Source organism: Carlito syrichta, unplaced genomic scaffold (assembly GCF_000164805.1).
Source record: "Carlito syrichta isolate Samal-C Ts95f unplaced genomic scaffold, Tarsius_syrichta-2.0.1 Scaffold307323, whole genome shotgun sequence".
Classification (NCBI taxonomy): domain Eukaryota; kingdom Metazoa; phylum Chordata; class Mammalia; order Primates; family Tarsiidae; genus Carlito; species Carlito syrichta.
In genome coordinates this window covers 109,257-120,539 of record NW_007251419.1, presented here as the reverse complement: position 1 = coordinate 120,539, position 11,283 = coordinate 109,257, and the positions used below count along the sequence as shown (strand labels likewise).

General features: G+C 53.1%; 1 protein-coding gene across 1 annotated transcript; it reads left to right on the top strand.

The window, feature by feature from the left end:
• The first annotated feature begins 446 nt into the window (after positions 1-446).
• On the top strand, positions 447-10,619 carry EPX (eosinophil peroxidase). Its single transcript, XM_008064357.1, has 12 exons — positions 447-528; positions 635-728; positions 966-1,141; positions 1,280-1,397; positions 1,518-1,647; positions 2,533-2,739; positions 4,141-4,459; positions 5,885-6,045; positions 6,399-6,654; positions 7,057-7,227; positions 9,628-9,865; positions 10,418-10,619. The coding sequence occupies exons 1-12, from the start codon at positions 459-461 to the stop codon at positions 10,617-10,619; spliced, it is 2,142 nt and encodes a 713-aa protein (XP_008062548.1). The 5' UTR covers positions 447-458.
• Positions 10,620-11,283: the final 664 nt, after the last annotated feature.

Below are 11,283 nucleotides of genomic sequence, written 5' to 3'. Positions count from 1 at the left end.
CCCAAGGCCATGCAGTCAGTTGATGGCAGGGCCCGCCCAGCCCTCTTCTGAGGCACACTGCTCCTCAGTCAGCCTACAATACCCTTTGAGTGACACCTGTGTCCCAGATGCTGCTCTGGACCCTGGGAGAAGCACCTCAGTGGATTCAGTATTAGAGGATGGGGAAGGTGTGAGAGGGTAGGAGGAAAGAACCTCCCCTGGCTGGAAGAGTGGGGTGGTGTTTAGTCTGAAAACCAGAGGGTGGTTCCAGAACTCCACCCAAGAGGCTGGGCTCCTGGGGCCCAGAGTGCCCTCCCCAACCCCAGGATGGGCTATAAAACTCCCTGCTCGGCTGCTTCCAGAAAAGAGCAGGAGGAGGTGAGAGGACGGCTGGGAGTCCTAAGGCGAGAGGGTGCAGGGACCCTCCCGTGCAGGCTGCAGGAGTTGCTTACTTCCCAGCTGGGGAAGTGTCTGCAGAGATGCAGCAGCTCCTGGCAGGGGTTCTTCTCATGCTCAGTCTCGCCCAGCTCTGTGAGGGCACTGCCCCAGGTAATGCCCCTTAGACAGCCAAGGAGGAGGGCAACAGAGGAGGCACTTGGGTGGGGGGGGGGTCTTGTGGCTCCCCCAGACCCTGAGTCCCCATCCCTTTGAACAGCTTTCCCTGGGGCCTTAGAGACCGCCATCCTGCGGGACTGTATAGCAGAGGCCAAGTTGCTGGTGGATACTGCCTACAATAAGACCCAGAAGAGGTGGGCCTGGGTCTGGGGGCTGCATGGGCCTCAGAGGGTCGCTGAGGGGGATGGGCTTTAGCCAAGGTCATCTCACCCAACACCCACCCCTGGGGCCCCACGGGACCTTCACGGTTGGTAGAGCCTCCCTTCCATGCACCCCTCTGCCGGCTGACCCTGTCCTGATGGTCCACCTAGCTGGGGCCCTGCTGGTGGGTTCGCACCCTCTCCAGCCCTCACCCCTCTTCTCCTGAGCAGCATCAAGCAACGCCTTCGCAGTGGCTCAGCCAGCCCCATGGACCTCCTGTCCTTCTTCAAACAACCAATAGCGACCACCAGGACGGTTGTCCAGGCTGCGGATTACATGCACGTGGCCTTGGGGCTGCTGGAACAGAAGTTACAACCCCAGGCGTCCAGACCTTTCAATGTCACTGGTACTCTGCCCGGGCCTGGGAGTGGAAGGAAGCCAGGAGGGGGAGGTGGAGTGCATAGGCTTGGGTGTGGGAGGAGAGAGGGTAAAGGGATGGGACGTAGGGTTGGCCGGCTCAGGCCTGCCCCCCTCCCTCCCCTAGATGTGCTAATGGAACCCCAGCTGCAGCTGCTGTCTCAGGCCAGCGGCTGTGCCCTACAGGACCAGACTGAGAAGTGCAGTGACAAATATCGCACCATCACTGGGCGATGCAACAACAAGTGAGTGCTGGAGGCTGCGCCAGGCCTGGTGACTCCACCCTCCCTCACCTGTTCCCTTCCCCCACGCTGAACCATCTCCAGGTTCTGGGCCTGCTAACCGTGACCCATCCTCTGCTACAGAAGGATACCCTGGCTGGGGGCTTCCAACAAGGCCCTGGCCCGCTGGCTGCCAGCCATCTATGAGGACGGGCTGTCACTCCCCTTCGGCTGGACCCCTGGCAGGAGGCACAATGGCTTCCTCCTCCCTCTTGTGAGTCGGGGCTGGATGTGTGGAGGCTGCTTGATCGCTTGTAAATGTGGGGAATAAAACACAGCCCAGAGTCGGCCAGGCAGGGCTCAAATCCAGGCTCTAACACTAACAAGCTGGGTGACTCTGGGTTAATCATGCAGCTTTCTGAGGCTTAGCATTCTCATCTGTGATGGCGGTAAAACCCACCTCACAGAGCTGGGGTGAATATCAAATAAAGCCCCTGGTATAAATAGATCTATAGTATGTGGCCTGTTAATGCCAGTCGTCACAGTATTGGGTTGTTGCTTTTTCTGAGAGAATTCGTGTCAAAGTATCTTGCTAAATATAAAGAGCTATACACTTTAATCTGGCCATAGCTATCGATCTATGCTATTTAACATTTATCAATTCATCAATTTTCCATTGATACATCGATATAACAATCTATCACATATCCATCCATCAACAAGTATTAATTAATTTTTCTTCTGTTGATGCTTCCGCCCATCTATCCGGTTCTCTCTCTCTTATATTATCCATCACCTCACATGGCCTAGGAATCAGTTCTATCATCTGGTTATCTATCAGTCTATAAATTAATCTATGGATTTGATCTATTTATCCCTTTGGAAGCCGGGTGAGGTCTGAGCCAGTCAACCTGACCCCTCTCCTTTTTACTGCTGGGATCCGCGGGGTCTGAGCAGAGACATTCTTCTAGGAATGACAGCATCCACAGGAAGTGGCCACATCTCCTGGGGCAAAGGAGGAAGGCTGCGGGAGGGCAGAAGTGGAGGAGAGGCTGTTAACTCCAGCAGGGGGAGCTGCTGCCTCCGAGTCCTGGGTTGACTCCAACACCTTGCAGGGTCAGGGAGCCCACACCCCATGCTGACGGCATTTCCCCACCAGGTCCGGGCTGTCTCCAACCAGATCGTGCGCTTCCCCTCTGAGAAGCTGGCCTCCGACCGAGGCCGGGCCCTCATGTTCATGCAGTGGGGCCAGTTCATCGACCATGACCTGGACTTCACTCCGGAGTCCCCCGCCAGAGTGGCCTTCACTGTGGGCGTCGACTGTCAGAAGACCTGTGCCCAGCTGCCCCCCTGCTTCCCCATCAAGGTACCTTCTGCCGACCCCCAGGCCTCAGTGCAGCCTCTGCCCTAGACTGAGGGCTGGGGTGGGGACCTGGAAGACTGAAGCATTGTCCTTAAGGAGCTGTCTATGGAGCTGAGGCAGAAGACAGAGACACCAGAAAGAGCCCAGCATAGACTCCCCTGCTGCATGTATGTGGGCGGGGGGCAGGGACAATCTGCCAGGAGGCTCAGTTCAGGCTTCATGGAAGAGGAAGCACTCGAGACAGGCCTTGACCCGTGGGTCTGGCTCCAACAGGGGAAGCTTTTTGGAAATCTTTAAGGGTCTCAGCTCTTGCTCTCTCTCCTGCCCAGGGTGGGCCAAGGGCCCTGAAGCTCTCGCCAACTCCTGGGCACAGGCTGTGAGCAGGGTCTTGCCCTTCAGGCTGGAAGGCAAGGACGGTGTGGGGCACTAGGGAAGAAAAGATGGAATCCAAGGAGTAGAGTCTCTGCTGGGCATACGGGGGGCAAACACACACACACATGCACTCTCACCCCTATTAGGGCCACATTCATGAGGGATGACATGGGAGAGTCCCTGGCTGGTCCCTTCCTGTTGCAACCTTATCCATTCCGCAAGCCCTAGCTCAGGGTGCCTCCTCTGGGGAGCCTTCTCAGATCTTCCTATTAAACCTTTAGCACTTGGCTTTTATATCAAGCAGAGCCAATGCCACTTAAATGTAGAGCTACTTAACTCTATATGTGCTTGCCTGTTTTCCCTAAACTGCCAGCTTCTTGCAAACTTTAATGTTTTGGTTTTGTTTTCTTTTTTAACATTCATAGTTTCCAAAGCACCCAGCAAAAAGAGATTTAGAAAAAGGTCTGTAGAGGTCAGGCATGGTGGCTCATGCCTGTAATACCAGCCCTTTGAGAGGCTGAGGCAAGAAGATGGCTTGAGGCCAGGAGTTCAAGACTAGCTTGGGCAACATAGTGAGACCACATCTCAAAAAATAAAAAAACTAGCCGAGTGGAGTGGCATGCTCCTATAGTCTCAGCTACTAGGGAGGCTGAGGCAGGAAGATCACTCGAGCCTAGGAGTTTGAACCTCTCACTAACGGAATTAAAGGAGCACAGGGCTAAATGTCAGGAGATGTGAGTTCTAACCCCACCTCTTCTGCTAACTAATTGTCACTTTCCCTCTCTGAGGCTCAGTTTCCTCATCTGTAAAACGAGGATCTAGACTGTTTCCAAAGCTTCATTCCTTTCTAACCTTTCATGACTCTATGATATAAAGTGCTAAGGACACTCAGACTGAAGGCGTAAGCAGCGTAAGTCTGGGTAAGTCAAGGAGGGCTTCCTGGAGGAGGAGTGTTTTAAGCAAGGTTTTGAGGGAGGTGGGGAATGACCCAGAGGAGGGGCCTCAGTGTCACTGACTCCTTTTCCACCCCAGATCCCGCCCAATGACCCCCGCATCAGGAACCAACAAGACTGCATCCCCTTCTTCCGCTCGGCACCAGCATGCCCCCAAAACAGGAACAAAGTCCGCGACCAGATCAATGCGCTCACCTCCTTCGTGGACGCCAGCATGGTGTATGGCAGTGAGGTCTCCCTCGCCCTGCGGCTCCGCAACCAGACCAACCCACTGGGGCTGCTGGCCGTCAACCAGCGCTTCCATGACAATGGCCGGGCCCTGCTGCCCTTTGACAACTTGCACGATGACCCTTGTCTCCTCACCAACCGCGCGGCACGCATCCCCTGCTTCCTGGCAGGTCAGGCTGGGGAAGGGTGGCGTCTTCCCCCGGAAGCAGCCATCCCTGGGATCTGGGCTGGGAAAGCCATGGGGGCGTGTGAGGGGACATGGCTTGGGACCTCAGGACTAGGCACACCATAGCCATAGATCTGTGCAGAATCCGAGCTGAAGGGATCCCTTGCAGACCCCCTCGTGTGGCCAAGATCGCTGCCTGCCTAGCTCCAGGGAGAAGGGACTCACCCCGAGGTGCTCTTTGCCCCACCCCCAAGCAGCTCTGTCTGTTAGGAAAGTTCCCTTATTTTGACCAGCTGTGTCCCTTGGTCATGTCTTTAGAATTCCAGAGAAGAGGCTGTCTCGCTTCCATACAGCAGTAGCCCCTGTGATTACCTAAAAGTAGCTGTTACATCTATCTAAATCTTTTTCTTCTCTGGTCTAAATTCCCTTAGTCCCTCCCTCCACCCAACTACTGCTAGACACTGCTGTCTGGCACCTTCTGGGTGCATCCTTTGAACTCTCCTGGGGGTCTTTGCCCTGTATGGGGCTCTCATGTTCTTGGTAGCCATTTCTTGTATTTAAGACATTTAAATGTGCCATCTCTAGATCTTACAGCAAGGAAGGAACGATTACTACCCTCGCTTGGGGAAGATGGAAGATGTGCTCATGAGCACAGAGCTGCAGTGAGGGGTCTGCTTTGGGACCTCAAGTCAGTGTCGTTCCCAGGACTTGGCTCTGTCTGCTCCCTCCCACTGCCTCCTCACAGGGAACAGGCTCCAGCCCCCATCCTGAGGACCAGGGAAAGCAATGTGTATCCTCCTGAGAGGTCTACTGAGGCGCAGCCTAAGACCCTGTGCAGAAGGGCTGAGCGAGAGCACGTGACTGGATTTCCTTTCCTTTCCTGCCTGTAGGAGAAGGGCTGGGGGCAGGAACAGGCTCTTCCCTGCGCTCTCTCTTTCTCATTTCCTCTGGCTCCCATGGGACAGCAGCATGAAACCAAGTCCACAGAGGGAGAAAAAGTACAGCCCTTAGTAGAGAACACTCAGGCGGGTGCAGTTCATGGTGCAGGTGGGCTCGCAGTCTCCAAGTCAAGGTGCCTGTGGTCATCCAAGTCCCTCACCAGAGCTGCTCCGGGCTGTGGATCTGGTCATCTTATAGAGGAGAATCTTTAGGCGAAGAGTTCCCTGCCAGAGACCAGCAGCTGCCCTCTCCCACTTGGCCTGACCCTCTCCAGCCACGGAGGGACCCAAGGCCCACACAGTCCTCCCCCTCCAGCCTGTTGTGTTGAGGGAGGATGGCAGTAAGTGAGGAGACTCACAGCACAGCAGAGGGAAGGGAGGGCCAGGAGCTCAGCCTGCTCACATCTCCAGTTCCCAGACCTCTGTCTGCCCTGGCAGAAGGACATTTCTCTGGGAAAGGCTGTGGCAACTCTCAACTTGGGGTTTTCAAGGTGACAGCCGATCAACTGAAACCCCCAAGCTGGCAGCCCTGCACACCCTCTTTATGCGAGAGCACAACAGGCTGGCCTCTGAGCTAAGACGCCTGAATCCTCGGTGGAGTGGAGACAAGCTGTACAATGAGGCTCGGAAGATCGTGGGGGCCATGGTCCAGGTGGGGAGCTCTGCGTCCCAGCTTCCTGCAGACAACACCCTGGCAGAAGCAATCCTTAACCCATCCTTGCTTAACACATCCTCGGGGATGTGCCTGAGGCTGACTGGGTCTGGGTGACAGGGGATATGCCTGGGACCTGGACTCTACCCTTGATTCTGCCACTAATTCACTGTGTGACCCTGTGCACCTCACTCAATCTCTGTGGGCTTGGGTATCTCCATCCACCAAGGGGAGATTAACGTTCCCACATTTGCCATGATGACATTAAAGAGCTAATGACTGAGCAGTGCTTGGAAAAGGAAGGGGTGTGGGAGGGGCAGCCACTGTAGTAATGTCCCTCCTTTGTCTTCCAGATCATCACCTACCGAGACTTTCTGCCCCTGGTCCTGGGCAGGGCCCGGGCCAGGAGAACCCTGGGGCCCTATCGAGGATACTGCTCCAATGTGGACCCGCGTGTGGCCAATGTCTTCACCCTGGCCTTCCGCTTCGGCCACACCATGCTCCAGCCCTTCATGTTTCGCTTGGACAGCCAGTACCGGGCCTCGGCACCCAACTCACACGTCCCACTTAGCTCTGTTTTCTTTGCCAGCTGGCGAATTGTGCACGAAGGTGACCTGGTTTCCCAGGGGCAAATGGGAGTGAGGGTGGAAAGGGCCAAGATTCCTGCCAAGAGGCCAAGAGGTTGCTGAGGTCACTGCTAACGTCTTCCCAGGACGGTGGAAATAAGGCAGGTGCCAGCAAGACCCTCAGTCAGTCTCCCATGCCCTGCAGAAGAGAGGATGTCTAAAAGGGGGGGAGACTGATGTCAGCTTGGCGAGGAGCTTGCCTTCCACTCCTTCTTTAAGAAGTAGGGTGACCCCATTCCCTCCCAACTCCAGCTCCTTCATGCTCCCCCAGGCCCCTGTTTCCTGACAAACATGGTAGAACACATGTGACTGGTTTGTCTAGCCTGGGTTAGCTTGCTTCCCAGAAGCTGATCTAATCTGTGCTGCTCACATTCCCCACCACCAGGTGGCATCGACCCCATCCTCCGAGGCCTCATGGCCACCCCTGCCAAGCTGAACCGGCAAGATTCCATGCTAGTGGATGAGCTCCGGGACCGGCTGTTCCAGCAGGTGAGGAGGATCGGACTGGACCTAGCGGCTCTCAACATGCAACGCAGCCGGGACCATGGCCTTCCAGGTGAGGGGGATGCCAGCCTCTCCTCCCAGCTTTGCCAAGCTGGGGCTGCTCAGGGGCTTCGGAGAGGACTCTTGGTGCCTCCTCTCTGACTGGGATTGGCTGCCGGATGTGCGGGGTGGGGGGGCCGGAAATACAAGGTCGAGGTTGAGGCGGCAAAGCGCCCCTGGGAACGTGTTTGCCATCCTGCCATGCCTCCATGCTCTGCAGGGGCTCCCACTTTAAGTTCACCATAGGACCAGGACTGGGGCCTGGGAGCTGAAAGAAAGAGCAGGACTTTCCAAGTAGAGAAAAGCAGGAGACTCAAAAGGCGACTTACAAGGAGAAAGGCCAAGATTCCAAGGCTACAGAAACATTCTCTGCTCTAAGCGGAGAAAAGCAAAGGGCCTTAGAGGCCGGGAACATGTGGAATAAACTAAGGCCGTATCAGCTGTTCGGTGATGGCACAAATGACTTTGCTCCAAGAAGGCAGAACATATAGGCACTTGGCTGGGCACTTTCATGTATATTAACTTATTTTGTCCTCTCAGTGACCTTCAGAAGCAGCTCTCACAGTCATTTTATAGTTGAGGAAATAAGCTCAGAGACAGCTAGTAATTTGTCCAAGGTCACATAAAGCAGGAAATAGTAAAATCTGAATTAAAATGACAATTTCTCCTTTCTTCCCATTCGGCCTTTTTCAGCCCCATTTAGGGAAAGGCTTTGACCCCGGCCTTGCTCCTCTCCTTCTCACCTCCCACTTCCCTTCCCTGTCTCGTTAGAAACTGAAGCCCTGTCTGCCTCAGCTGGTCCTTGCCATGCATGAAGCAGTGAGAGACTTCCTACTGCCCACCCCACTTAACATGGCGCCTGGCAGCCCACAGCAGGCGCTCCTGAAATCTGAGCTGCTTTCCTTCCTGAAATGTGGGCCCTCCCGACAGCTAAGGAGCTGCAGGCGCCCCCTGCTGGAGAACTATAATAGCTAGGCACCCCAAGTTTTCACACCAAGCACCCCAAGCTCCCCCAATACCTGTCCCCTCTATAGTGTCCCAGAAACATTATCCTGATACTAGCTCTCCTGTAATCCCTTCCAAAGTCCAATGCCAAATTTGGATTGTATGATCTGGCTTGAACTCCACTTAATAGTGAAATGACTTTGGAAACGTTACGGTCGCTCAATCTCAGCAAATATTCCTGATATAATCAACATACCATAAAAGTAGCTCACAAAGCTGTTGTGAGGTCTTTAGAGCGATTCACCCAATAGTGCTTAGTACAACACTGTGTGGTTTCCCTTTGTTTTGCTGGGGGATGGTGTTTATGAGGGTAGGTCAATGGACAATACTGGGCTGATGTATCTTCAGATGCTGGCAAAGCTATTTCCTACCTTGACTGTCCACATCAAATTACATGGCTTGGCCTTGTGTGGGATCCTGATGGCTGACACGTCAGTATGGCTGGGTTTTGGAAGTTTCTAAAAACTTTTTTAAAACAGCTTTACTGAGATATATCATAATTTACCCATATGAAGGACACAATTCAGTGATTTTGGTGTAGAGTTGTACAGTTATCACCATGATCTAATATCAACATTTTCATCACCCTCAAAAGAAATCTTGTGATAAGTCATTCTCCATCCCCACTCCAGTCTCTGGTAACCACTAATATACTTTCCGTCTCTTTATGGGCCAATCCTGGATCACTCATATAAATGGAGTCATACAGTGTGTGGTCCTTTTCTGAGTAGATGAACTTTATCCATCCTCTTCATTTGTTGGTTTCATTTGCTCATTAATTCATTCTACAAACACTATTGAGGGTCTTTTTTTTTTTTTTTTTTTGAGTCAGAGTCTCACTCTGTCACCCAGGCTGGAGTGCAGTGGCATGATCATGGCCACCCCAGCATCAACCTGCTGGGCTCAGGCGATCTTTTCACCTCAGTCTTACAAGTAGCCAGTACTACAGACACACACTACCACGCCTGGCTAATTTTTTGATTTATTGTAGTGATGAGGTCTCACCAAGTTGCCCAAGCTGTTCTCTAACCTGTGGGGTCAGGCAATCCTCCCCGGCATTGAGAGCCTTTTATGTTCTGAGTACTGTCTTACTTGTGCCTAATTAATACACATGGACCCAATTATATTATTAAATATCAAATGTGTGGTTATGAGTTTTGGGTTACAACAGCTTTTTACATTAGGATGCACTTGGTCTGATGTACACCAAGCATGGTTGTCCACTCATTTTCAACTAGAGAACAGCAGTCTGGTCTTTGGAAGGTTTAGGGACTCCTCTGCCAGCAAGAATCCTCTTGTTCTGCCCAGTATTGACTGGCTGCAGCTTTCTCTCAGAGGACTTCAGGAGAGAAGCAGAAGCTAACGGGAGGTCAACAAGACTGGAGCTGCTTCTCCGGTCTCCCCACAGGGTACAATGCTTGGAGGCGCTTCTGTGGACTCTCCCAACCCCGGAATTTGGCACAGCTTAGCAAGGTGCTGAGAAACCAGGATTTGGCAAGAAAATTCCTGAATCTCTATGGGACACCTGACAACATTGACATCTGGATTGGGGCCATCGCAGAACCCCTTCTGCCAGGGGCCCGAGTGGGGCCTCTTCTGGCTTGTCTTTTTGAGAACCAGTTTAGAAGAGCCCGAGATGGAGACAGGTAGGTGACCACCCTAAAAGACATCAGCACCAGAGGCAGAGCAGCACTGTAGCATTTCAAGATTAAACAGTGAGGAAGAGTACTCTTCTTCATTTCTTCCAGGTTTACAGGATCTGAGACTAGGAGGCTCCCCCCTGGAAAGCTGGGTCAGAGGGAGACACTGACCCAGGCAAGGCTGACATTACCTAAAAGATAAGCTGTGTCAGTCTCACTGTTCCAGGCTAGTGGATCCCAGAAAACATGGGTGGAAAAGGCTAAATCTGATTTCCCTCCAATAAGCTTGTGATTTAAGACCTGACTCATTATTTGGATTTGGCATTTACCTGGATTCAAATCCATCCCTAGCCACTTAAATTACTGTGCACTTAATACTGGGCAATTGACTTAACTGCTGAACCTGCTTCTTCATTTAGAAAATGATGATAATCTGTATCTTGCAGAAATTTTGTGAAAACAGAATGACATTGCGTATGTAAAGTACCTGGCACACACAGGCACTCATTATAAGGTCATTCCTCCCCAACCTTCACTCACATCTCTTGACTCTGGTAGGTTCTGGTGGCAGAAACGGGGTGTTTTCACTAAAAGACAGCGTGAGGCCCTGAGCCAGATTTCCTTGTCTCGAGTTGTGTGTGACAATACCGGTATTACCACCGTTTCGAGGGACATCTTCAGGGCCAACATCTATCCCCGGGGCTTTGTGAGCTGCAGCCGGATCCCCAGGTTGAATCTGTCAGCCTGGCGAGGGACATGAGGCTTCTGCAGGTAAGGGGAGGCCCCCTCCAGCAGTTCTGGGCTGGGTCGGCCTGGATGGCATGACTGGGTCCTCTTAGGCCTCTAAGCAGGGACAACAGAGCTTGTCCCTAGGGACAGTGTACTCTTTCCTAGTGGTCCCCCAGTGTGCTAGCTTCTGGGCTGACAGTCAGTCCCAGGGCTTAGGGCCTTGGGGGACAATTAGGAAGTGTCCCGTTATCCTTAGCTCGGTCACTAATATCCTAAAATGGTTCAATTTCTGGGTATCCAGCAAATCCTTCACTTACCCAGTTCTGCTGTTTCCACAGGAGTCTAGCCCAAGTCTCCAGTCCTTGGGAACAAGGGAAAGGGCAGACCACGGACCACTAGGCTGCCTTCTCCCCTTGGGGCAACTGTTTTCTGCTGATGCTTTGCTGGATACATCTCAGAGTTAGGTTCCTTGGCTAGGAGATAGCTGAGACTCCTGGCAGCAATGGACCTACCTGCCTTGGGAGCTTCTTGGGTATCAGGCTATGAATCAGCACCACATGCAAGGACGTGTGACCATGCAGCCTTGAGGCCAGGCAAGACGAGTCACCTAAAGAGCTTCCGGCCACTTTCTTCTGTTTCCCAGCTCTCCCTCTCCTCCCCACACCATGACTGGGAGACCACATAGTCCCACCCCC

Excerpts from the sequence above, each read along its gene's own strand:
- EPX (XM_008064357.1), top strand. The coding sequence starts at position 459 with ATGCAGCAGCTCCTGGCAGGGGTTCTTCTCATGCTCAGTCTCGCCCAG. Across the intron at positions 1,398-1,517 it reads ACTGGGCGATGCAACAACAA|AAGGATACCCTGGCTGGGGG; the intron begins GTGAGTGCTGGA and ends CCTCTGCTACAG. Across the intron at positions 1,648-2,532 it reads ATGGCTTCCTCCTCCCTCTT|GTCCGGGCTGTCTCCAACCA; the intron begins GTGAGTCGGGGC and ends TTTCCCCACCAG.